This window comes from Falco biarmicus, chromosome 8 (assembly GCF_023638135.1).
Source record: "Falco biarmicus isolate bFalBia1 chromosome 8, bFalBia1.pri, whole genome shotgun sequence".
Taxonomy (NCBI): Eukaryota; Metazoa; Chordata; class Aves; order Falconiformes; family Falconidae; genus Falco; species Falco biarmicus.
In genome coordinates this window covers 54880375-54907934 of record NC_079295.1, presented here as the reverse complement: position 1 = coordinate 54907934, position 27560 = coordinate 54880375, and the positions used below count along the sequence as shown (strand labels likewise).

At 43.9% G+C, this 27560-nt stretch overlaps 3 protein-coding genes across 3 annotated transcripts in view; all 3 read right to left on the bottom strand.

The window, feature by feature from the left end:
- Nucleotides 1-3: 3 nt before the first annotated feature.
- ATP6V0E1 (ATPase H+ transporting V0 subunit e1) lies at nt 4-11211 on the bottom strand. The gene is made up of 4 exons (XM_056350386.1): nt 11031-11211; nt 8765-8812; nt 3401-3528; nt 4-519 (listed from the first exon to the last, which is right to left on the bottom strand). Exons 1-3 carry the CDS (start codon nt 11132-11134, stop codon nt 3435-3437), a joined length of 246 nt encoding a protein of 81 aa, XP_056206361.1. The 5' UTR covers nt 11135-11211; the 3' UTR covers nt 4-519; nt 3401-3434.
- Nucleotides 11212-12247: 1036 nt separating this feature from the next.
- Nucleotides 12248-16463, bottom strand: RPL26L1 (ribosomal protein L26 like 1). Its single transcript, XM_056350384.1, has 4 exons — nt 16317-16463; nt 15156-15328; nt 14286-14426; nt 12248-12419 (listed from the first exon to the last, which is right to left on the bottom strand). Exons 2-4 carry the CDS (start codon nt 15321-15323, stop codon nt 12291-12293), a joined length of 438 nt encoding a protein of 145 aa, XP_056206359.1. The 5' UTR covers nt 15324-15328; nt 16317-16463; the 3' UTR covers nt 12248-12290.
- A 1054-nt stretch (nt 16464-17517) lies between these two features.
- Nucleotides 17518-27560, bottom strand: part of ERGIC1 (endoplasmic reticulum-golgi intermediate compartment 1) — a 59906-nt gene continuing 49863 nt past the window's right edge. The window contains exons 9-10 of the mRNA XM_056350385.1: nt 27179-27301; nt 17518-21344 (exon numbers count right to left, since the gene is read on the bottom strand). Of these exons, the coding sequence (XP_056206360.1) occupies nt 21237-21344; nt 27179-27301 (231 nt within the window). The 3' untranslated portion in view covers nt 17518-21236. The remainder of the gene's footprint in view (nt 21345-27178; nt 27302-27560) is intronic.

Here is a 27560-nt window from a genome sequence, read left to right as displayed (position 1 = left end):
ATATTTGGTATAAAGCAGAGGATTAGTTTTATTTCCACATATGAGAAATTTTATGACCAAATTTCCCAAGAATACAACTAATTTTAAAAAATAAATGCCATCAACATGTGGCACCATTGTTTCTCCTCTTCTCATACAGTTTCATTGCACACATTTTTTTCAAGTGTAGTCAACCAACAGGGGTACACAGCAACAGACAACCTAAGACCTGTAAGACATATACAGTGTTTCTACAGGGTGAGTAAAATGATCAGGAAAGCAGACTCTGTGACCCATAAAAACTTTAGAAATTTTCATCACTTCTGAAGTTAACTAAGATTTACAGTACCAAAAAGGAGTATAAATTGCATTAGGCACACTGTTAAAGGTATAGTAGGAAAAAATATAGGGCTTTGGACAAGCCATTTGAAGCACAATAGAAAGGTTAAGGCATTAATGCAGGCTTGGTATCCAACCAACTATGTTAAGGGCATCTTTGGGTCAGTGGAGTTTTTCATCTGGAGGAAATCTCTTCTTTACCTGTAAAGCAAAAGGCAACTTAATTATTCCTTTCCATGGATACAATTCACTCTTGAAGACCTGGTTGTTAACCGCAACTATTTCCATTCCACAAATGCACCGAGAAATGGGCAAGAACTGTAGAGAATTCATCTATATGGAGCTTCAAAGGAGTTCTCTCTACTTCCTTCTTTCTTAGCAGTTTCATTTCTGAAGTTACTGCAAGTAGCTTTAGTTACATCATAAGCTGGTAGAACAGTTATTTTACTAGAAAGTTTTCAATGCTGTGACAGCATCCAGTCATCTGGATGATAGCCCTTCTTGCACTTGCATGAAGAAAGTTTCTGGTCTGAGAACACCGACTGCAAATTGACAAAGTCAAGGATAAAAGATGGCGTTAGAACACATTACTTAGAAAAGGCTACAGCCCATATTCACCACAGCTACAGAAGTCTGCATTTTCTTACATACTGCCATACAAGCCATTAACTTGATTATCTGGACAAGTCATCTGATACGTCATGATCACCTGAATTGGAGGGATGCTGACCGAAAAGACTGAACCTCCATAATTTGGCACAGATCAACCAAGCCGGCATCTGTAGAAGCTCCTCACTAGAATGCAGTAGCCTTCTGTGTTCCACTTTTAGCCTGCTCTGTTGGTCAAATAAAATGGGTTTGCTTTGCTTAGACTATCCTCATTTTTAAATAAGATCTCTCCACTCTGGGAGTTAGTATTTCATTCTCTTTAACTCTGCATCGTCTTTAGTAATCCATCCAAACCTCAAATGAAAGAGAAATGGGATGCAGAAAGGAGTATAGTACGTGCACCCCGAGTGCTGGAAAAGCACATCTTAAAACCCAAAAACAATTGGTCAAACAAGAAATGGTAGCTATCTTCACGGGAAACTGTGCAGTGTCAGAGAGATAGATCCCAACTCTTTCAGATGGAATCTAAGCCACAGCTCCTGTCTAATGAGAAACTCAACAAGAGGCTCCAAGTGCAGAGGCACACAACAGCAAGAGACAGGACGCTGTAACAGCCGGATCATGGTAGCCACCTCCTTGCCACTCCACTCACTCAACACTTCAAGAGTAATTCAAACAAGATCATGGAGAATAGTATGCCCTGTGATAGCCCATTTCTAGCAGGAAATAACATCATATTTAACTATGATATTTGAGGATTATTATATGCTTTTACTTTCTTGAACCATTCTTTTTCACAAAGAGAAGAACCTTAATTTCATTCCAAAATTAAGCCAATGAAATCAGACATATCAAAGGTTAAAATAAACTGCTTCATATAACACAACAGCATGCACTATATAGGTCTCAAAATCTCCCATTAATAACTTTTAAAATGACAGTTCCTCACATAAACTTTCTGGCCAGCCCAGAATGCATTAGAGTTCTCCCTCTTCCTTGGTGGAAATTTACTTCTACTTCTCCGGGAAATCCTATATTGGAAGGGAGGGGGAAAAGCCCTGACTCTTCTAGCAGGCACCTAGGTTCCAGGAGTTGTATCTCTGGTTACAACACACAGACCGTTCATCAGCCAGAAGGAAGCCCAATTTTTATATCCAAGGCATCCACTTGTCCAGATAAATACATCTCTGTTTCAGATCTCAGGCAACTGAATTATCCTATGGGATTCAGGGATCTGTACGCCCATTACCAGAATACACTGGTCTCTGTTTTAGCTAACTAATTATGTGTTAACACATGAGCAGTAAAAACGCTCTTAGGAAATTCAGCTTGACTGACTTGGCTAATCACAGGCCTCTACTTGAAGCAGGGCCAACTCTACCTTTAGCTTCTGCTTGCTGCTTAAAAAAGAAGATACAGACACACACACATGCCACAGTCTGACAATAGCACAGTTCAGAGAAGCCTACTTTGAAGCAGTGGAGCTTTGCTTTAGGGTAAATGTTCAGGATGCTTTACAGACAGCGTTTAACTGAGCTGTAACATCAACTGTCATCTGTCCGCTGCTATTGGACTTCTGTAAACAGAAGTTAAAGTAATAACAGCAAGGGGGTAGGCAGTTAAAGCTAAAAGGACAAAAAAACCCCACAACCAAAAAAGTAAAAAACTTCTGTCTCTAATATTATTCAGTTACCAGCATAACAACTAAAACCATGGGTACTTCTTTTCACAGCTATCCTTCATTTGAACCTTCGACTCCAAATGCTGCCATTCTAGAGAAACCCGAAGTCATCCTGGTAACTTTCAGTACAAGACTTTGTATTTTTGCTGGTCACATCAGAAAGTATGCCCAAGAACTGCAACAACAGCATTCCAATAGCACTGCCCAGATAGCAACCACCAGCTCTATGATTATAGCCGCACACAGGCTATCATTAAAAAAAAACCCAAACGCTCATCTAAGCTCAGTGTTAGTGCTATACGTTGACAGGAGATAAGGGATCATTCTCATTGCAGTTCTCACTGACTTCCCAGATGAATAAGGGCAACTGTACATTGCTTTGGAAATCAGGACAGGTCTTGGATGAAGTGGTAGTAGGCTTGAAGAGAGGTCTAACAGTTGTTAAAGATTAAGAAATCCACTTATGCTAGCTATTAAGAGACACCCCAGCCTGACTATTTTTTTTTTCTGTAGGAAGAAGAAATGTACTGTCCTTCTTACAAGCCCCTGCTTACTGAACACAGCACCACATGACATGATAGCAGAGAAAAATAACTGTACAAGAATTCCATCCAAGCTTGTCACAGTATCCAGTCAAGATTAACATCCAAACTACGCTTTGTTACAGCCTATAGAAAAATAGACTTCTCCTGCAAAACAGCTAGCAATTCTGAACACAATGCTTACACTACTGTTCAATTTCTCCTGATGCTTTAACATACCAAATATATTAATAAATTTGATCATACTCACCTAGTCGATAAATTGCAGCAGAGGACATACATCCTTAAGGCCAGTGAGATTTAAGGTACCAGATTGTTTCATTGCTTAACTGCGGCCCAAAGAGGGGGTTGAGTTGAGCCAGAATTGCAATCAGCCAACTGCAAGACAACCCCCCAACCCAAAAGAGAGAACATCAGCCAAATTACAAAGCTTACGATAATGGCAAGGCTTGTCCAAAGCACAAGTACTATCAGAAGACGACTATTTTCAGGAAGATCTACTACCAAACCAAAATTCTACTCAAGCTCGTACACAAAGACCAGATGGCAGCAATGAAGATCTGGTACCAAATCAATTCTGCAACTGAAACAATAAATTGTCCTGTTCAATTTGAAGCAACACAAACCCACCAGACAGCATTTCTCTCATACTCTTCCTTTGACAGGAAAGTGTTTAGAGATGTATGAAACTTGGGTATTTGTGGGCTCAGAAGATAGAAACGTAAGAGGGAGAGACCTGCCTCTGAAGCATCCTTTAAGCAAAACCCTCTGAGATACATGCCCTCTCATTTTGCTCTTATTTTCAGTGTATGACAACCTACCCTTGCAGACATGGTATATTTTTCATCAGAGATTGAACAAAAGCAAATTTAAACCCGGCACAGAGGTCAAAAAACAGGAATCTGAAACAAAAGGGTACAATGCTACAGGAACACACACACAGAGAAAAATTTTAAAACCCCACAACAAAACCAATATAACAACAAGCCCCAGATTATCAGCAGCAGCAGCCTTGACAGGAGAGCACTTGACAAACTTAACACTGCAAAAGCCATAGCCAGAACTGAGAACAAGAGGAATGTAGTTTGTGGAAAATACCCAGGAAAACTAAACAGAAATAAATATTCCACTGTTAAATGATACATTTGCTTTGACAATATTACAAGATTCAGAAGAAGCAATGGATGCTTCCATGGATTTAAATCTATGTTAAATACTAACTATATAAACACATTTAGTGAACACACTGGCTCATCTGTCTGCTATTTCTAGAATGCTTTGTAAGGAGGAGAAAAAGCAGAGCAGCTTTGTAATGGGAGCTGCCACAAATGTATCAGAGTGCTTAGGCAGTCATGGAAAATTCCACACAAACCTTGATGCTTTGACCAGCAAACCATGTGCAGGTCGGCTGTAAAATGGTAGAACAGCCAGGGGCAAAAGATGTGGACCAGACTTCAAGAAAACACATCAATCCTCTTAAAATTTACACGTATTTATTTTCAGTGCTGCTTTCAGTTTTGCACAAAGTAGGACTTTAAATGATGTGCTGAGCCTGCAGCAGTGTATCCATCATGTAAGCCTTGAAATATGTAGCAGGCTCTACAAAAGCAATTAAAACATCAGCAAGACACCACCAAGAAGAGCCAATAACCTTTAGGTTGAGGTGTTTCTACTTTGCTGTCCAAAGCAATGACAAGATATTTTGAAACCACATTAATCACTATGTCAAATTTACTTAAGGGAAAAGCAAATTAGCTCTTTAAAAGTATCTTGGAATTTATTTTGCAAGGGTTAATTTTCAGATACAAAAGACAGATAGAAGGGGTGCCAGAGCACTGTACCATCTGCCTTTAGCATCCTGAACTAACAGAAGTGGGAGGAGGGTAGGAACACTAAAAGCCTGTTAAAGCACATTATTCTTTTTCTCACTGTACAGAAGGAAGGAACTGTATGCACAAATATCTCACCTCTCTATGCTTCCTAAGTTCAGACCCAGCATGGCTGTGAATTAAATGAGCTGGAAGCACATTCAAAATATTGATGTGTCCCAGCTGCACAACCATGCTTTAGGCAAGCACTGTGCAGTTTTCAAAAGCTATTTGTTGGGACCATGCTGGATACCCAAGCTCTGAGCCACAGCGGCATTACAGGTCAATAGTATATTCCTCCTCCCTGCCCTGCTAGGGCCGAATAATTTAAAGCAGTAGTTAGGCACTGAACTCTACGACTCCCTTGCATTCAAGGTAAGTCATGAAAAAGCTTTTCCCACATTTTGCTTAAGCAATGCTGCTTTATACAATAATCTATCATGACAACGCAAAACAAAACGCAGCATTCGAAATAAAACAAAGCAAGCCTCTGTATCCAACATGTAATGTTTCAGAGTTGCTAAAATCAGGTATGGCATTCGAGCCACCCACAGGTCCTTAAATTCTACCAGATACCATTTACAACAGTTAGTGTTAATTACCCAGCTCAGACAAGGAAATTAAAGTCCCTTATGTTCTACCAGAAAGATTTTTTTAAAAGGTCTTCCTGCCATAACTGCCATCTGTCTATGCTGCATATTACAAATTAAGGTCCTGCTATCTCTGTTTAAATGTCAATTTGGGCAACCATATTTTAATCCTTTTAGAATCAGTAGCAAATAAATCTCTTTTTCAAGCACCCCATCCTCTGTTAGTGGAATACTGTTTCAGGAACTGCTTTCTAAACAGCACAATAGGTTTAGACTTTGACAGTACCTTACAAACATAGTGTAACCTATAATTTCTGCAGCAGTAACTCCTTATACTTTGCCTTGTATTTTATCAGGTTCCTAAGGCTCGTGCATTCTCCTTCAAAAGACTGCTGGGTACAATACCTACACACAAATTATGCACTTACCAATGCAAAACTTTTCCACAGAACAACCAAATCAACACCACGTGATCAATATGGTTATTCAAAATTATCACTGTTACATCTAAACACAGAAACAGCTTTAAGTTGAAATGTATTTGACTTCAAATTTAGTTAGCACAAATTCAGTTTGATGCAAATCAATTTGTCGATCAAGTGGTGTTCAATGAAGGCAGAAAATTGTTTTTTCCCCTGATTTTCAACTGCAAAGGTAACTCAAAAGTGTAGGGAAGTAGGTCTAGCAGAGTTCTAAACAGCTCTAAAATAAGTAGGTAACAGCACCAGCCCCCTACTAAGTACTGTACGGTAGAAGACCATACCTGGGGCAACACAAGTTATTTTAACCCTAACATATCCAACAAAGAATCCTCAGAAACCATTCTTCTGGGTTTCCTTCAAGACTGGCATGAAAAATTAAGTCTCTGGTCACTAAAATTAAGGTTCAAAATTTTTTCAACGCCTCCCCCAAAAGAGGAAGAGGATATGCAAAGAACAGATTTACATACATTTGAATAAAAAAAGAGGAAAGAAAGGTTGAACCAGATGATCTTTTCCAACCAGGGCTGTACTATGACCTCATACAGAATTCATGAAGGGGGTTGGGGGGGTGTGGGCAGTGGGAAGAGCGTGTGATGAGACAAGTTCTGTCTTGGAACACGAGAAGAAAAATCTGGTTTCTGTTGTACTCTGGAAAGCACACGCTATGTACGTAATTTGTGTGGCTGGGTTTAAGTACTAATGGTTTAAAATATAGCAAGGTTTTGCTGCTTCTCTTTTTTCAAGGGGTAATTGGAGAAAGCCAAATGGAATACAGAAAACAAGTTAGAGCCCACAAGATTACAAAAGAATCTCCTCACTGGACATGCAAGAACAGATAAGTCATGTTAATGATACTAGATTTATAATAGGTGTGTTTTGGTACCAAAAAAAAAAAAAAAAAAATCACTAAGCTTACAAGTCAAATACTACTGCACATTCGAAGATTCCACAGCATTCAGTCAAAGTTAAGAAATTCTATAACAAATACATTCCGCATCCTAATCTAGAGGTGTCTGAAGATGCCACATGGCCTTGACTTTAAGGAAACTGCACTTCTTCAAACAATAAAGAAAACAAACCCTAAGCTTCAAGGATTTTAGAAGAGTAGGACATCATTTCTATTAAAATACAGAGTAGAAAGAACTTAAGTGAAAACTTTAAACAAAACTCAAACCATCCCAACTTATTGTAACCTAAATGCAGTAACCTAATAAAAATGAGCACAGAGTTGCCTTTTCTTAGCGAAGCATTTGGGACCTACCACAAGATTGGGCTGCTACGTACTTTACGTGCAGGCGAGGGGACCTTCATAGCACTGAGATTCCAAAATTTCAATCCCAAATTCAAGTCGCTGGCACTACAAAGCTTTTCAAGTCTCTACATCTGCTCAGCAAAACGTGAATTTTAAAAAAACTATCACAGATACAAAACACAGAACCATGTGCTGTTCTTTTACAATTATCCAGCAGAATGATTACTTAAGACTTCACATGTCAAATACTCTGAATAAAAAAACCCACGACCAACCAAACCAAAAAACCCCAAGGCCTCACCTGTATAAAACCTGAATATCACATTAAACTAAATCAAACCTGCACAAGTCTGTGCCAGAGGCCAACGCAACGTGGAACTAAATAGGCCTCTCCTGGAACATGCTGATACTGATAACATGTTTTTTGGCTGCCAGTTCTTTTTGGGTTTTGAGATTAGAAATGCATTTCTCTAAATATTCATGTTAAACTCCTCAGAGTAGCATAAATAATGCCTAAATACTTCAGGAAAGTACAAATACTACTCAGCTTCAAATGGAACCCTGAATAATGATTTTATTACAAGTTAAAACTAAAGATCTAACCAGACTTTTACCAATTTACTCTCCATAACTTTGAAAGAATGTGTTATTTCTGCATTGACAAGATCAGTCCCTACAGCTGAGGGAACAATACGCACACTTTCCATTACCAGACTCCAGCTACAGCTGGCTTACCTCTTGCCAACAAGCAAGCATGATATGAAGAGTTCCTCAACAAGTAATTTTGTTATTTCTACTAATTCTCTTACAGAAAAAGAGGCAGCCTCAAAATATACATTTAAACAGAAACAGTCTTAATATATCAAAGCATAAGTCTGTCACAAAAATTGTCGTATATAGGAAAACCCGCACGTATAGGTTTTTTCACCCACTGCTCTACCAGATTTCGACAATACATTCAACCAAACTAAGTAAAGCAAATTCATCAGTAAGTTTAAATTACTATCACCTTAGAAATAAATGTAAAGCATAAAGAATGAAAAAGGCAAAAAGTCATTGCTCTACTGTAATCAGGAAAATTCTAGAATTGACAAACTGCCATTACACTTGTGAGTGAATAAACCAGTGAACTGGAAAGGAGTAATGTCAAGTCAATGCAGAGCACAATTCAACTGTTACGTGTCAGAGGACAAAAGGAATTCAGGTTTGCTTTAATTCAGTAACTTGCAATAGCAAAATGTTTTCTTCTGCACGTTAAAGGTCTTTAGAACTAAGAATTCTAAGAGCTGTCAGAGAATGCCATCTGCCTAAATCTGTGACACATTTGAAAAGCTTCTTCCTGAGTATTTTGAGGATATAAAAAAGGAACTTTTGATTGTGTCAGAACTGTATCTTAAGAGGCAAGACATTATTTATACTTACAACAGGTAGCAGCAAACAGCACAGGTCACCAGCATTGTGTTGATAACACTGCAAAAAGAAAGGAGAGAAAGAGCTGATTAGTTGTCATGTTATGACTGACCACAAGATAGGTCGGAAAAAAACCCCAGCAAACAAGTACGAGTTCAACTTTGATCATATGGAAGGTGACTCAACATGAGTGTTCTAACTTACTCCAGCTGAGTAAGTTGCAGAGGCACAGCTAAGACTCTGCAGAGGACTGACACAGCTCTGGCAAGCAGAAGCATACAGCTGTATTTAACAAAAATCTGTCCAAAGAGGAGCACACTTAGGGAATGTCCTTGCTCCATTTCAGTCTCTTCTACCAGCAATTTACTGAATTACTGAAGCTGGATGTTTTAATACTAACGGTAAACAAAAAACATTTTTTCCATTTGCAAAATTCTGCTTACAGAAAATTTCACTATAAAAATAACTCTTTAATTTTATATCGTGAAGGTTTTGCAAAACGAACACAAAATAAAATCCTGAAGCCACATGAAATTATCTGTAGTATAAGATTTTCCTTTCTTGCTGAAAGAAAATTGTCAGAAACTGTAGTTACACTGAAAAGAAGCAAGAACCAAGCAGCTTTTGAAATTGAAAATGGTAAAACTGCAGCTATACACACACACGATTTTGAAATGAGATTTTCTAACAGCAAATGATATGCAGCTCATGGAACTCAGGAGCAGAGCAGAGAGGTTTTTTTATTTTTAAATTATAAAAAGGGATTTCCCTCCATGTATTCCCTCCCCATCCAAGTAACAGAACTCACGCTAGGTCAGTAACTTCCAACCTTTTTGTGACATGGGTAACATTCAATATTTTTCATCTATCAATACACACCCACCTTCTGTCTACTTTCAAACTAATGCTACAAAGCTAACACAGCCTGGATTAAGCTTCAGGAACCCTTCCTTTCCAGGGAGCCCCAGAGTCATTGTTTAGGAGTTTTAACCTATGCAAAGTGAATTCTTAGATCAGTTAAAGTTTGCATTGACTTATTTTGTTGGAAAAAGAACAATGCTATTCAGAAACAGGCTTTGGGTGGAGTTTTTTTTTTTTATTTTTTTAATAAGATAAATTAACAGACTATACAGTGTTACTACAGTCATGCTATAGAATCAGAACACAGCAGTGTGCTCTCTATTTATAGTCATTAAACAATCACATTTTGGAATAACGACAAAACATCTGTGCGTGACCCACATACTTTAAGGACATGCCTGGAAGACATATTTCCAAGGTGTTTCTGAGGGCAGGCACATTTTCAGACACAAAACACAATTCAGGTATGAAACTAAGGCAGCAAATATCAGAGCTAAAGAGAACTTGAGGAAAATTCCTCCGCGTTCAGGTAAACAACTAAGAGAAAAGACAGTTGGTACCTGTGGAGCAGAGGGGATGTCAGAGAGATTAAGAAGTCATTATCTCCTAGGGAAAAGAGAAAGACAAAAACTTGTCTAGTTTTTAATCTCAGCAGCTACAATCACTACCACTGCAGTAATTACGCTTCTGCCTAGGTGCGCCGCTTTTGTCCTCAGGCCACCGCAGCCAACAAGGCCACTAGCACACATTTAAGCAGGGAACCGAGATCTACTACAGCAGCTTTTTCAGCCTCATCCAGTGCGAAACTCGAGGATGGTGGAATGAGGTAGGAGAGATGGAGTGAGAAAAGGAGGAAGTTATTGCTCAAACAGCACCTAACCGAACAACTGACGCCCTTGCCACAGGGCGCCGTGTATGCGGGCGCGCACAGGCCCGAGGGGCACGCTCCGAACGGTTGCGGGTCACTGAGGCGCGGGGACCCGCTCCGGGCCCCGGCCCCACGCTCAGGGAGCCCCGCAGCCGCTGGCTCCGGCCCCCCGCCGCTGGCTGGGTCCCGGCTGGCACCGGCGCCTGGGCCCCGGGCCCACCCGCCCTCCACGCTGCGCCAGCACGGCAGCTCCGAGCCCGCAGGCCGACTGCGGCAAGGCGGCGGCTCCGGGCCCGGCGGGGCGGCGAGCGCGGGGCACACACGGCGCTGCAGGGCCTCGGCGGTGGGGGGAAAGGGAACTCGAGGGAGCCGGCGTCGCCAGGCCGCAGCTGCCCGGCAGGCCCGCAAGGGCACTGCGCGCCTCCGCCGGGCCGGGCCGCGGGGTACCGGGCCCGCCTCCGCGGGAGGCCGCCTCACACGCTCCCCCCCCACCGCCCCGCGCCTGAGGGGGAAGGGAAGGGGCCTCCCGCCGCCCCCCCGGTCACTCACCCGCGGTTAGGCCCCTTGGGCACGAGCCACGGCAGGACGCCGCCGACCACCCCCCAGAAAACGCTCATGACGATGATGGGCACCGTCAGGCCACCGTACGCCATGGCCGGGCTGGCGGGGGCGGCGGCGGAGGGAAGCTGCTCGGTCAGACCCGGCGCGGCGCCTCCCCTCCCTTCCCTCACGGCCGGCCGCAGCGCCCCGCCCCGCCCGCCAATCAGCGCCCGACACGTCGCCGGAGCCCGGCGGGCGCGAGCGCCGCTTGGCCCCGCCCCCGCGCTGCCGCCTGAGGAGCGGGAGGAGGGTCGCGGCAGCGAACCCCGAGGGCCTTCGCAGTGCCGGGCCTCCCGGTGAGGGACGAAGCCTCTGCGCCGACACCGGCGCGCAGAGCCGCCTCCTGAGGCAGACCGGCGCCCACGGACGGCTCTGGGGGCGGGAACGTCGCGTGCCTCGGTTCCCCCATGCCAGGGCTCAGCTCCCAGCGCGGTGCGGCGGGAGCCGGGTGTGGGCCCTTCCCTCTCGATCGGCGATGAGGGCCGGCCGCCGAGCCAGCGAACTCACCTCGCTGTAGGGCTCGCCACACGCCGCAGGCGCTCGCGATCCGCTCTCCGTCACGGGGGTGTGAAGCACCAACCCCCCCCCGGTTGACCCAAAACCAGCGTCAGCAACAGCACGGAGGCGGCCTTGGCTCTGCCCCGGGAGCACCGCAGAGGTAACGCCCGTCCTCAAGGTGCAGCGCTCGTGTAAGACCCCGAGACATCACAGCTGTGTGTGGCCACAATGCGTCTGATGCTCTAAAATATCCTTTCCCCTCCAATTCATAAGGCAGTTGAGGAAGTGTAATTTCAGAGAATGACAGAAAGAGATTCATGGCCAGAAATAACTTATTTCAAATGTTGGATAGAAAATACACACACAGTGCACACAACTAACATGTTCATTTAGAACCATGAACACATCCAAGTTAAGGACCAGTGGAAGAGACAGAAGTATAATGGTCATTAGACACACGTTTTCAGGACTGCACTATTCTAACACTAGTTGAAATATTCCTTTATGGGGAAAAAGCCTTCCATTTTCTTAAAAGTAAAAATAAGTATAAAAACCTTTCTAATTTACAGGAAGTATTTTTTACACAGCCAACATCAAAACATGAGGAGTATTTAAATGCTAACCAGACACAACGTATAAAGACCTTCTAAATGAGTAGACACAATAGGTTTAATTTTAGCAGTTCTTTAATGGTGTCAAATAGGAACCCATCTATTCTTGCATCTTTTCGATTGTTTCTTCCTTGTATTTGCCCTTCTCCTTGCCAACCTGGCGAGATTTTGCTTTACGCTCCAAGATCTTTTTGCGGTCTTTGTCCAGTTTTAGCCTAGTGATCACCACCTAGAGAAAGGACAACAAATTTAGTCTCTCTTCAGTGTTGGAAGTACAGCAGCCTGACAGAACTGTGGTAACATAGCACAGCCCAAGAAGACCAGCTGTGGCACACAAGTATTATTTCCACACACTATCTCATTTGGTTTGAGTAGAACCAAGGTACTGAATTCCCTCTCTATTTCACAATTTTCCCAGGTGCACTTAGGGATCATAGTATATGGACAGTTGCTTTTATGCACAGCCAAGAACACCTGCACAAACTGAAAAGCAACCAAATTTCTATTTACTGCATAACAATTACTTCAAAGTAAATCCTATTTCCACTATGCTACTCAAACATAATGGACACTACATCCATCTGATGTATATGTATAGCAAACAGCTGATCCCACCACCACAAAGGCATGTAACGGATCACTATTTTAATTTCTCCATGTTTGAAACAATATTACCTACATTTTGCAACACCAGAAAACTGTGCTGCTGCCATTATTGTGTCATTGCTGTACCTCTGGCTGAACTACAGGCAACAGCAGAAGTTTACACACCATAGTGACTCACAGGAAGACATTTTAAAGAACACATCTGCTGTTGAACAGCTGCAAAGAGGCCAGGCAATTATCAAGTATTACCAACAGGGACACATAAAAGGTAGATTGCTCAGGCCATCAGCCACCCTAGCCTTAATGATACTTCTAACAAAGCAGCAGCAAACTAAAGCTCTAATTTTCAGCTCCTCGCAGCCTTCAGTGCTGTTTGTGCCCCCTAAAACTGGCAAAGTTATACATGTGTTGGTATTACCGAAAGGAGTACTTTAAAAATACAACTGACAATCAAATCCCAGAAAAACCACATAGGCTGCACCAGGGCTGCACACTCTTCAGTTCCATTGCGCATTTAGGTCTCTAACTGTAATTAATTCCTACCTCTTTACCTCTGCCTCCACCCCACTGCAAGTTTGCAACTAACAAAACATTCCTCTGTTCCTTTCCCACTAATAGCCAGAATCTTTATGCAAGGCTTTATCAAGTTCCGTTTCCCAATTAGAGAAAACTGTCACAGAAATAAAGGACCAGCACAAAATTCAGCTTCTTTCACTGCAATTCACCACACAAGCAGTACATACACTGCCTCCATCACAATGTCACCTTGTCCATCAAATGTTATTACTGCACACAAGCCATTATGTTGTTTTGGAGTAATTCTGCTCTCCCTCTGCTGAACATGCCAACCATTTAGAGCAGAAAACCTGCTACAACTGGATTTCTTCCACAAACACTTCAGTATGTGTGCCCACATGGCAAGGCTGAAGCAGACTAATTTTATCTGCTGCGAACCAGGTTTTGGCTAGTTGTTCTGTTTAGTTTGAAATGTTTCCCTATTATGATCTAAACAGGCTTTGCCTGGTTTTCATGAACTCTAAACACTGTAAAACTGCAGGCTAAAGCCAGATTTAGAAGAACTTGTAGCCCACAAGAACAAATCGTGATTCTGAGCATCTCCCTCAACATTTCTAAGATCTCCTTCACCAGTGCAAATGCCACCATAGCAAAGGTGAAGGGCTGTTTTAAATGATCTGGTTTGTGCTTTACGAACGTCAGGCTCTTAAAAGAAGTATTTAAGCAAGACTCTAATATCTCTAGCAGCTTCTCCACCAAATCAGACCTAGAAACATCAAGGAGTTCTTGGTTTCAATTCACTTCTCTACCATCAGTACACTAACATTTCCTTGTTTATTACCCCACCAATACCATAGTATCTCAATCTATTATTCCATGTGCCATAACGAGGTTCTACTCATGCCAGCAGCAGTGTCTTCGTCTGCCAACAAGGTCTGCTCGTGCATTTCAGACCTCACTTCTCGCACTGTACCTTGCTGGGATGGATCCCCACGTGGACAGTTGTGCCATTAGCCTTCTCACGCTGAACACGTTCAATGTAGATGACATATTTTTTTCTGTACACCTGGACCACCTTGCCAATCTGCTGTCCTTTGTAGTGTCCCCGGACAACCTAAACACAAACATAAGCAGCATGTTGTCTCATACTTCAAAACCACCCCTTAAACAATTACCTGACCTTAAGAAACACTATCTAATTATCGCAACAGAAACCCAGAACTGCACAGGTTGAACTCCCAATTCTGCTTTTGTATAAAGGTGCCACAAAGACATCAATTACTGGACAAGTTCAGCAATCACTAAACCAGAAAATACAATGGGTCAGAACCATAGCTCTCCCTCATTTTCCCTGTGGTAAACTCTAATAAAGGAACTTTATCTTTTCAACCAGAGGGCTAACAGTCAAATTCAACAGGTTTTCATCTTAGCTGTTCACCTATCACTGCGTTTTTATAAAAAAGCCACTTAAATTGGATTAATTTCTAAACTGATCTTTTAAATATCACAGGCAGCAAATAGTCTATAAAAAAAACAATTCTCATTTGTATTTTACTTCTGAAAGCCTTTAAGCCAGCATGATAACGCATGTAACCAAAGCGCAGTAAAGCTGCCAGCACACTTGTGTTCCTTGTCACTGATGTGATCTCAAGAAACACTCCACAATAGGCCAAGTCTATGACTACCTTAACCTGTATTATTTCTGCAAGACTCACGGCAAAGCTCCAGCATCAATCTGAGTTTGTCTAGCCTTTCCCTTTTGCACAGGCTATACGTGAAAACTAAAACACAGACAGAAGTTCACGTGTGACAGTACCACTTAAGAGACAGACAGCGCAGCTACCTGGACTTCATCATCCTTTCGAATGGGCATAGAGCGGACATTGTATTTCTGCCGCAACTCCTTGGAAAGTGGGGAGGACATTATTTTTCTTCGAATGTGAGAAGGTGCATTGAAGTGTCGTTTGCGGTTTTTGCTGCGGTCTGAGGTCACAAATGGATTGAACTTCATTTTGGCTGCATAAAGAAAAACAAAAGTTTGAGACACTTTAACTTATACATGCTATTCTTTATAATCTACCCACATGAAGTACGCTAAGACATAAAACAGCTATTGCAACTACTTTTAATCCTACCCCCAGTTAATATATCCTTGCAAACTGTACTTTTAAATAAGATTTAAGCCTCCTCCCTGATTGACAATGACCCTGTGATTGACAAGATGTGCTACACACATGCACATCAGACCTTTCTAATACAAAGCTTGCTGTTCCCAGGACACCTGGCTGGCTAGTCTTAATTTTGCACTGTAGTACGCACCACCTTCATTTATAAATGTATATTCTGGACACACAGAGAGAGGGAACTCATCCTGATCAGGTATCTCCAATAAAGCACACCACCAGACTGGTGCATATAACAGACCTGTAAATCTAAGATATTTTTGGCCTTCCCTAAATCGTAACAACTGCACTACAGGATTGTGTGTTATGACACAACTCATCCTGACAAAGGCACGTCCATTAAAGGCTGCTTTTACTCAAGTCCGCAACTTTAAAGCGCTCTGCACCTGTCCCTCCTGCGCAGGCCGTGCTGTGCATGGCAGCCCGCCCGCTGCCCGAGCCGCAGGAACCCAGTAACCCAGTGTCAAAGAACAAACCGAGGAGCATGAGGTGTGCCTGGGGCCCAAGCACCCGCAGGCCTGCCCCGCCGGACATCCCCGCAGCCACGCTGCAATGCCGGGCTCCTGTACAGCCTCTGCCCGGGACGCGAACGCAGTGCCGCGGCCGCAGCGCCCGGGCCAGGGCCGCTCACCTCCCCGGGCACCGAGCAGGGCCCAGGCCGCGCCGCCCCCCAGCCCCGAGCGGCGGCCGGGCCCCTCCCCGCCGCACTCCCGCCCCCCCGCAGGCCCCGCCGGGTACGCCGCGGGAGCTCCGCGGCCAGTAGGGAGCCGCACCGCGCAGGATGGCGGCGGATGCGACGGGCCGGACCGCGCCGCCCTTACCCCGCTGCTGCCGCCGCCACGCTCGCCCGGAAAGAGAAACACCACCCGCTTCCGCTTCCGCGAGCGGCCGCCGGGAACTCGCGAGACCCTGCGCGCGGCGCTGGGGCCACCCGCGCCCCCTGGCGGGCGGCGGGCACAGGTGCAGGGTGGTGGGCGCTGTGCCGCCCTGCCCGGGGCCGTGCGCCCAGCCCGGGGCCGTGCCCCCCAGCCCCGTCCCCGCTCGGCGCCGAGCCAGGGGCGGCAGCTCCGGCCCGGCCCCGCGCCCGCGGCCCGGCGCCTCCCCCCGCAACCCAGCGCACCCGCGGCAGCTGCTCGCGCTTCAGGCAGCGCTGGTGCCGTTACGCTTTTCCAAGACACACAGGAATTTATTCCCAAGGAAAATTCCCGGCGGCAGAACGCGTTATTGGTAGAAACCAACCCGTCCGTCGGGTGAGCAGCAGTACAGACACCTGATGGCACTGTGGTTTATACAGAGGCGGGAGAAGTTTCCAGACTGCGGGAGCTGTGGCAGGCTGAGGGTGACCTACCGCCCTACCAGGGGATGACCCGCTGCCCTACCTGGTGCCGCTGCTCCCCATTACGCACCACGAGGGCCCTTCGGCTCCATCCCACCGGGCAGCCCAAGCACCAGCCTGCACCGAGGGTGCTGGAAGCAGGCGGCATCTCTCCCTGCACGCAGATGCTGTGCAGCAGACACCAACGCTAGCAAGCGATAGCGGAACTTAAAAGGAATTGGTTTCTTAATAAATTGCAGATGCACACAGTGCCCACGTTCACCGTGTTGTAACCCTTTACTATTAATCTTTTCTAATTGCCTCAGACACTTATTTCTAAATCATCAGTGAAACAAGGCCACCAGGAAATTAAAGGGGTGGGGGGCAGGGAACAAAACCCAGGTTATTTTCTATACCAAGCAGCACAGTGACTAAAGCTGGACCCAGCAAGTTCTAGGCACGGTCCACTCACCTCTCATTAAAAAAAGGGAGGTTGGGACACTTGGTGCTGTTGAAAACCCAGCACTGAATGTCCAGACATGACTCAGTGCCGATTACAAAAGAGCCTCGTGTTAACTTTCTACACAGTGACCTGGCTTACAGTGATTTCATTGTGTGATAACGCTTAGTTCACTGAAATAATAATTAAAAACAAAAGGAAAAAGCCCTTTTAGATTGATTTTGCAATAGTAGTAGTGCAACAAGAAGCCAATCAAAACACATGAGAATTTTATTTTTAATTATAGAACTAAAAAGGCTAATATTTTATTAACATAAGGTTGCAAATTAAAAGAGAAATGCCAGAACTCTTTCATAATCTCCACGGTAAAAATGCTAAAGACTTGTGCTTTAAACATCGCCGTAACATACTACAGGACTGCGTTCTCCCTCCCCTGGTCCTCTCTCCCTTCTTCCAAGGACTATTGTGAAATACCTCATTGACATACCTCAAACGGCTATTCTAAAGCAGATACTCATCACAATCATTTTCAGCCCAAACAGTTTGTCTATCACACGTAAAAAACAACTTTAAATGAGAAATATTCAGAAATTAACTACAGACATTACCATCTACACTGCAGATTTCACTTTTTACAGAGCAGTAGTTGAATGCAAGTATTTGATAAATCCGATAAAAACATTCACAAATGCCTACCTTCCGATTTTTTCTTACCCCATTTCCATTTTTTTTCCTTAAAAAAATAATCTTCAGCAGTCCACATACTGCTCAGAATACACCTAAGCACAGCTTTCTCTAGAGCTAAAAATGTTAACTCCACCATTGCAAAGCAGACTATGCCACAAATTCTCACTGTATGATGGCGTGTAGCTTTAGAGGGACTTACTTAAACTGGAATATATACAAGTTCTAAATTTTTTACTTCCTACAGGGATGTCTTTCTTGGAAAACCACAAATACTTCTGTCAAACTGCTGACTTGAAAGAGCAAAGTCAGGAATGTGGATGAACACCTACAATCAATAGCTTTCCTTCTGCTACGGCTTGAAATTATTTTTGTTTGCAATGACGTTTAAAAGCATAACTAAGCTCATTTTGTCTCTAGACAAAATGTTGGAAAATAAAAGTGAAATCTAATGAGACACATATGCATGGGGCAGGACTGCTATCACAGTAACTACCTCACTTTCACATTTGGAGAGATGAAGAGCAGATTCTTCTGTAAACACATGATGCAGCATCATTACACGACCCAAGCCACCCTGTCTGAAGGACAAGCTCACCACAGCTCACGGCAGACCCAGAAGGTAGCCTTGGCTTGGCAGTACTCAAAGGCTTAGGCTTGGTTTAGAGAGATAAGGTGCGGACTGTTTCCTCAGCAGAGTTTTGCCAGAACTTGAGTACAATTTGGTTTCCACATCTAGCAAAAAAAATGTGATTTATTAGGTTACTGCAGTCGGCATTTTGGCAGAGAGAGCAGGCACACTGAAGTATGCATCTGTTATTTCCAAAAAAAGCCAAACAATTTCACTGGTCTGGTTTAGAGAACTGGCCTGGACTGCCCTGAAGGCAGTGTTTCATTCAGACAGAGGATAGGGAGAAGGGCAGAAATAACACGTCAGGGGACACAAGGAATCTGCAGCCAGCTTTGCTTGTTTGTGTTGAAGAAACTGTACCAGGGAAGAAATTTAGGAAAACTAACAGTACAGTCCACTGCACTACAAAGATCTTCTCTTGCACAGCTCAGGAGAGGGATGCACTGCTAAGATACTAAAAATTACATCCCTGTAATCCACTGGGTTTCACAAGCTGTGAGCAAAGACTCAACAAACTCAAGAGGAAAAACTAGGACATGTTTGCTGTAAGCTTCAGCTGGTCATAGTGGATTAGATTAGAGGAAATCCTCCAGCCAGCAAGAGAAGCAACTGCAATGGAAAATCCTGGCTCCTACCGGGCAGCCGCCGCTGCCATCCAGTGGGTACCGCTTGTGGGGACACACGGACGCACACACCGAAATGAAGACAAGCATCTCATTTTTCAAGTTGATTTTTGTAAATGGAAAAAAAAATATGTATAAAATCTATCCATACATTAACAGATACAGGAAGTTACACAATCCAGTTTACACCTAAAGTAATAGCAATCAGTCCATAATATGAAGAGGGAAAAATTCCAATGCTGTACTTTGTCCGAAGTCACTACAGGGCAGAGGATGGCAGGGGAAGGGTGGCTGGCTGCTTCTTTTTGGTGTGCGGATAAAACTGGCTACCTTCCCTACTTCCAAAGTAAAGAGACAATTTCAACAGACATGTATTAGGAATACTTACTTTTGAAATGCATCTGACTCTAGAATTAACACTGAATATTCAAAGATTCGTATTATTACAGTATTAACGTTTGGATACTTTTGCCTCCAGGAAAGGGCAGTGGGCAGTAGATATTATCCAAGAGAAATCCTGCACCTGTCAGAATTTACAGCATTGATTGAGTTAAAGATTTTTATTTTAGGACTTTCATCCATCCTGGAACGCTTAAAATCTGTGTATCCTCAGCTCAGACATTTACAAAGCATGCAGAGACTGTTACTACTCAAGGAACATTTAGGAGGCTACGGAAAATGTGCTGGTGGGTATTGGTCTAATTTTAGTGAACTCATGTCTACCATTACATGCAAGCCACCTGGCAGTAGTTTTCCCCTCATGCCTCCGTTTATTGGAGGCCCCAGAAGACAAGGCTTGAATGAATGGGCATGGAAGCTCAGGTACCATTTTAAGGAATAAAACAAAACAACTACTAGCAGGGGCCAGCTTGTGGGAATGTCTGGCCTGCTACTGGTGTACCTGTGGGTGAACGTGTCAGTCTGGGGCTCAGAAAAGATGCCTGACAATTTTAAAGGAAAAGGGAGGCACCTTAAACCCTGAAAAGACAGACATCCCGTGTTTGACAGGTGTATTCAATATACACACACAAAGCAAGACAGTAAGCTGTGCTCATCCACCCAGAAGACTGCACCATTTTCCTGAACACATAGAATATACAACCCCTTTTCAAAATAACAATAATAATAATAAAGCAGAAGTGCAGAATCCAGACTGTTGGGTGGTCTTTGTGTTTAAAAAACATAAGAAAGAATAAAAGCTAATGCTGTAAAGACAACTATTCCCTTTCAAAGCAAAGGCCACATAAAACTGTGTTGCTCAGTTTGGTTTTTACTTCATGCCACCTGTAAACACAAGACTGGATATTCAGTTTCTGGGAAGAAATGAAACCACTTTTACATCCAAAGTAAAAAAAAGGCCCTCCACTGCCTGGATCACAGATTACCCAGGAAAAGGTAGCTGGGGGAAGGCTTCCTCTTCTCATTTGCTCATTTCATTAGGAAGGTCATACCTGAACAAAAGAGCTTTCAATAAAAGCACAAAACATTTCTTGATGTTATTTCTGCCCTCTGTCTCTAAAGTTTGCTACGGGGACTAACACTTCCCATTCCTCCCCAACAGATACATCTCTTTTTGGCACCACAGGTGGAATTTCTTCCTAATGTATAGTTTTACCTTATACAAAAGTCGATTGTCTAACCATGCAAATCCAACAGAATTCCAAAAAGTGCCACAAGACAGCTCAGCTCTTTGCAATCTACTACCTAGCTCGTACACTGCCACAGGAACCTCCCAGAGAACACTCTCATCCTTACTTTGATCTGGCAGTATACTTCATATATGGCATTTCAACCTCTCTGTCTGGGGGGAGAGAATCGAAATCCACACCCTGATTCCATTGATTTTTCACTCTCAGAGCTCTGAGATGCATGGAGATTTCCTTGATTTGTTGAAGACTTCTTCACTGAACAGCCTGATTAGAGAAAAACTTACTGATTCAATCAAATAGAAAATAAAGACAAAAACAGGTAGTGGTAGATTTCTCAATCTTTGCTCCTGTCCTTGGAGACTAGGGTAGAGTTTCACCCCTACTGCATTTTCCCCAGCTGGATCTTCTTCCAGGCCTCTGATGCTGTGAAAATGCAGGAGTCGAGGATCCCAGCTACAGTAAATGTTCCTCCAATGATGGCACATATCTGAAACGTACAGAGAGAGGAAACAGTGTCAGTGATGAGGGAAAACTTTACACAGCTTGAAACCGAGAGGAAAGATATTATTGCCTACTGCTAGGGTATTTTTTGGAAGCATTGTAAGAACTGGGTAACAGTACTGGGGACGTAATTACATGACATTAATTCAGGAAAACCATTCCTTACAGTGGAATAACTTAGTGCTATCCTGAACTCATCATAGCCTGAGCTAATCATAAATCCCAGCTCTACGAGCCTACAGCATGAATGCCGTTCCTTTCTGGGGTAAACTCCACGTAACAAAGTTTTCTAGAAGTTCTGTGTTGCTCATATCTTCCTGCTACTGTCTTCTACTCTAAATACCACGGCCTTGTAGTCTTTTCCCTGTTTCACAAGACACAGCATTTGCAAGCAGGCAAAAGACACTTACATAGCATGTGAAGGACAGTGACTAACAGAAACCTAGCTACCAGTGACACCTACAGCTAAGTCTGTCTAACACTTTCCATTACAAGGGCTGCTTACAAAAGCACTGCCAACTTAACTCTTTGTGGGCCCGAGTTTTCCATGCAAGATGTCTCGGGCTGAATTATTTAAACACCAGTAAAAACACGTAATCATTTTCAAGAACAGAATTAGGGAAAAAATTAATCTCCTGATTAGCATAACAGCCTACTTCAGTTCTCAAGTGCTAGAAAAACACACCAGTATTCTGACATGTCAAACCAAAGGCACTTGGGCTTGGAGCACCCACAATCAGAGGGCACCGGTTATGGACTTGCAACACAGTGGTTCAGTTCCCTTATCTATGAAATGGGGACAACGCCAAACTTTCCTTCCAGGGAAATTGCAAAGGAAAATGCATTTGAAGGGCTCAATGCCATGACAATAGCCATCTCAGAGTCCTTGTGGAAACATATGGCTTATACTCAGGACTGAGTTAATACAAACCACCTACTAGTAACAAGGCATCAGTCAAACACCATCGGGTGGGAAGAAACACTGCTCACAGGGTGCCACCCCAGCCCTCACACTGCACAAGGCAGGGTTCACATGGAAAGTATGATACACAATATTGTAATGTAGTAACGTTTAACAGCCAAGTTATAATTACACAGGACCTGGCGTTTCCTAACTCCCACATTTTTTACTTCATAACTGTGATGCTCTTTTAATTTGGTCTTTTACATTGCATAGGATTAGGTGGCTGTGAGAATAAGAGACACCAGGTCAGTGCGAAGGGGACAAGATACAGAGCTTATCTCCTAACAAGGGCCTGCCTAGGACAAGGGGAATTTTGCTGCGAGCTACAAGCCAAGAGAGAGGAACCCCAAAATCAGTAAGCCAATGTAGCAGGGCATCAGGGAAATACAATACAACTGACACAGAAGGCAACCAGTGCCACACTAGACCTACCATGCCACGTCTCTTCTCCCACACAGCTTTATGCCCCATGGGCAAAGTTACAGACAAAACAGTAACATAACAGCAGCAGCAGCAGCATTCAGCTCGGCAGGGAGTTAGCAGCAGCAATGGAACAAACAGTTCGTAAATGGCAGCAAGAAATAAGGCACTCATTTACATACATATTTATAACTGGGATATAGGATTTAGCGAGCTTGGTGAAAAGAGGAGCTGCAGTCAACATGGATTTTGCAGGACAGTTGACATTCCAGCAGATAAAGGCTTCAAAAACCAGAGCGCCAGCCCGAGGCAGTTAGTATTTCTAGGGGACAAGTCCAGCTCCTGCCCCTTGTGCCCCCCTCCTTGCTATCCCTCGGGGCATGACGCAGGATGACTTTTCAGGGAAAATGACCGCAATGGGGTTGGGTTATTTCAGTCCACAGAAGCTCAGCTGACAGGAGATGTTCACCACAAACAACAGAAAAACCATCCAACACTAAGATTCTGCATCATATGGTAGGAAAATCTGATTTCAGTGCAGCAGCGCAAGGTGGTGGGGAATAGAAAAAAATATATATTCATCCGCACAGCTCTGTACTGCTGAGTGTTTATGAGTCACACACACCTGGCATTCGCTTGCAGCCTGCCTCCCAGCACGCACACAGCCCTTTTGTTTCCTTGTGACAAAAAAAAAAAGAGCAGCACCGGGGTTGGTCTCTAGGTCAGCACAGAAGCTGCACCACCGTGTTTCTTTATCATCGAGTTCCAATATGTACGGAGTGTTGCTCCTTAGCAGCACTGAAGGAAGTCAGGCATCATGTGCTTCGTTACATTTAATGGAGTTTTATACTGGGAACAATCTGTGTTTGGCTCCGTGAGGTTACAGTTCGACTCAGGCCCAGCCATTAGAGAAGGAAGGGAAAGAAATACAGAAGTGTAATAACTACAGCAGTGACGGACCGTGCAACGTGGGGTACGCACAAGGGTTCTGAACAGAAAGAGTTATAAGGCAGTGGCTGGGATGCAGGCTGAAGTTTAAGGGGAAACATGAGCGGATATGGAGGAGGCAAGGCTGCAAGCAAAATGACAGAAGGGCAAGTGTCAGATATGTGACTGTGGACCTCTGGGATGTCTTTAAAATCTGAAAATTGCTTTTAACGACAGAGGGAACCAGTAGGACCCCTAGGTAATTCCTAGTAAGATAAGTTGCAGAATCCCACCCAGAGATTTCTGGCTGACCTGCAGCACGTCTCATAGAACAACACTGTCTTGGTTTTAAAAACACCATGGGTTTTTCATACCTGTGTATCACAAACATTGATTTTATGATTCCTGTCGGTAACAGGACCCATGGCCAAAATAATTCTCCCTGCAACCATTCCTCCTGCCTCAATTATTTCCAGTTTAATTTTTTTCACACTTACAGGGCAGATGAGTCCTCCCATTATCGGGGGGGGGGGGGGGGGGGGGGGGGGCGGGGCGCGGAAATTAGAGAAGTCTATTCTTTTCTTTGCATTTTGAATGCTTCAGCAGAAATTTTGCTTGTTTTCTGCCTGCTCTCCCCTCACAGCCCCTAGCTGACCTCACAATAAAACCTTCTTTCAACTTGGCCACTTACAGGAACTTGTAAATTTTAAGCAGCAAAACTTTCCCCCTTCCACCATACATCCTCAACCACAAGGCCATGAATGGCTTCTGTCTATGGGGAGATGCCTTGATTTTACGCAGTACAGTTTAACGGGCAAAACCTACTGTGTTTACCACTATATGCCAGGTGTCTGTGGTTAACCCCAGGATCCACAGAAAATTCACAGTATGGTGGCAGTGGCAGCGTGGACGCACAAGCAATACAAAATCTTATTTGGTACTGAAGTTATTGAAGCACGATAAAGTAAAATCGATGCTAAACCAATGCCTTTTGTCCTGCACAGGAAGCATCTCTCACATGGTACAGAAAATTAGGTTAATTCTTCATACCACAAAACCCCCAGGAGCAGACACGGGTTAGAGTTGGTCTGCTGGGAAGACAGAAGACCTGGGAACACCGCTATGGTGCTACAATGCTGCGCTGAAGTTTTTTTGGGACAAACTCATTATGAACAAAGGGCATCAGATAGCCTTCCCAGCAGCATGTTCTCTGCTCAACAGCCAAGACCCCTCTCTCATCTCATCTCTCCACATGGGATTATCCCTCCACCGTGTATCCTTCCCTCCAATGTTGACACTGTTTCCCTCTTAAAGTCTCTTTCAAGCCCACAGGATCCTCTGTCATCCCTGTGAGATATTTAAATTTACTGAAAGCCACGCTGGTGCCCCAGTAAACAATCTGCTCACTAAAAGAAGTTGCAGGTGATCCTCTCTACCCCAGAGCCCCTCTTGTGGTTTTTAAATAAAGCAGCTGCTGCTCAGAAAAAGCTGATGCTTTCCATGGCCAGCCCCGTTCAGCAATGACTCGAGATGGCCCAGTACAATCTCCACTTGGACCTCAGCCCAGTGCTGATCATCACTAACTGGTCTCCAGAGCAACCGTGATGCAAAAGGCCGCGCTAGAGATACAGGAAGGGACTAAAGCAGTGGAAAGGACAATGGAACAGATCATGTCATCAAAATGGGGCAAGGAAACCTAGGACAAAAGGTGCTTTGATCCTCTGCAGCGCTGCTCCCTCCCAGAACCTTTTCAATGTCACCCTGAACGCTGTAAAGCTTTACGTGTAGCCATACACATACACAGCCAAGGCTGCCCTGCTGTGCAACATTCCCAGCCTAACAGAGCAGGAGCAGGACATCTCTATCAGGGCCAGATGGTCCAGACTGACAGCCACAATACAGCACCTGCAACGAGGATCTGCCTCCAAGTCAGCCAGGTCTGACAAGGGTCTGGCACACCAGTCTGACATACTGACTAACAGCTACTGCAGGCAGCCGTGTCATCCACGTGTCTCCATAGGAAGGATGTTCAATTGGAATGGCCCCAGGTGAGCTGCTTGAGACTACAGCCATGTGTAAGAGCAAACAAAAGAGACAAAAATCAATTGTAAGCCTCTTCTAAAGCAGTCTAGCAGCCAGCATGTGCCTGTCTACCTTTACAGACAGGATGGGACAAAACTCTGGCTGGTGCCATCTCAAATTCAAAAGGTCATTGTGACAACCAGTGAGGAAAGCCTCTCCTGTGGACTCCTCCTGTGAACTCTGAAGCACAGTATCAAATTCAACAAAGATGCTATTTATATGCATACAATAGCGTATCAGCAGTAAATCAATGCTAGCAACGGACATGACAAAAAATTAACGCCAGCTATCAATCATTTCCAAACACAGTTTCCTGTTAAAAACACCTCCACACCCTCACCCCCAACAGGATGCATACAACACCTATGATAGCATATTGATAGGGTAAGAAGTAGAGGCAGTATGAGATGCCAAGTCATAAAATGCTGATATGTTTGACCTTTTTTAGGACTATGTTTTGAAACCAAACAGACATGCTAAGAAGAAAAGGTCTTAAACCAAACCACAGCATTTCGATTTTGCTTCAAGTCCCTTGCTCTCAGTATTTGTGTATCCTAGTGATCACATGCATTACTAAAGTTAAGGGAACTTGATGTTTATCAGAAACTGCAAAATCAAAATCTTTTAAGTGCAGCACAGGCACACTGTTTATGTTACTTCCAATGAAAAACATTCAAGCAGTTTAAAAATCAAAATCTGAGGTCTTCATTCCAGCCAATTTATCAACGGCTTCACATTCCACCATGCCTTACTGGCACAGCAGATTGCAGCTTAAATTTTAAGCCAGCTCCCTGAGGACACGTTTTTTAAAGTTCTGGAAGATCTTTAAATAGCTCTTTGCCTAACGAGCAGTTTGGACAGTACAACTTTGTTATAGATGGTAAGATCAGTACTGCAGGATCTTACCTGGGTAGATCAAAACATAACTCTTCAGGAAAACACCTCTGGAATTTGATAATGCAGCTCTTCTCCACTTCTACCCAAGAGTAAATGTCTGGAAGTGGTATACCCATATTAAGCCAAGCAGCAGCACTGAGTAAAACAACTGCCTTGTATTCTCTGCAAGTTAGATCTCATCATTAGAGAGATGGTTTACTGCAGCACGCTTTACTGCAAACAAATTTGCTTCACTTCCAAGTTTCTGACACGCTGCAATACTGCCCATCCTGCCTACAGAGAGTTCAGCACTTCTAGAATAGGATCATTTTCTTTCTTCGTGTGCCTAGCTATTAAATCAAGTTGTCAGCGCACAGGGCTCACCAGTTACCTCACTCACACTTCAGTACAACCGTGGTGATGTACTGCTTTATTTCATTCATGTCACAATGCTCTGAAGCCGAAACTCAATTCTTCTAGAGAAGAAAGGCTCAGAAGAGAAATGAAAGGCAGGCATGAGAAAGGAGAATTAGAGGTTTAGAGTAACTCACCGATGTGATAAACCTGTACAAAGGCTGTCGTCTCTCTGTGTATTTCACTGTGATGGGGCTCAAATCGTAACGAAACCAGATAGCTGGGATAATGCGGCCAGTGTGACTGTAGGCTACGTACTCCTAGAAAAGAAAGTGGGGGAAAAATGGCAGAAAACGTGAGCAATCTCATTCCAGATAGAGTGTCTGGAGTAAAACTCCGTCTGTGGATCTGGCCCTTATTCCACTGTTCTGTACTAATGACTGGACTGAAAGAAGCAAGCAATTCCTGTATGACTGCCCACCCTCATCCTTATCAAGTAGGAAAATAAGTTCTTTACGGTCTGATGATGATATAGCTGGGAACAGAGCGTGATGGTGCTTATTCTCATCTTCATTCAAA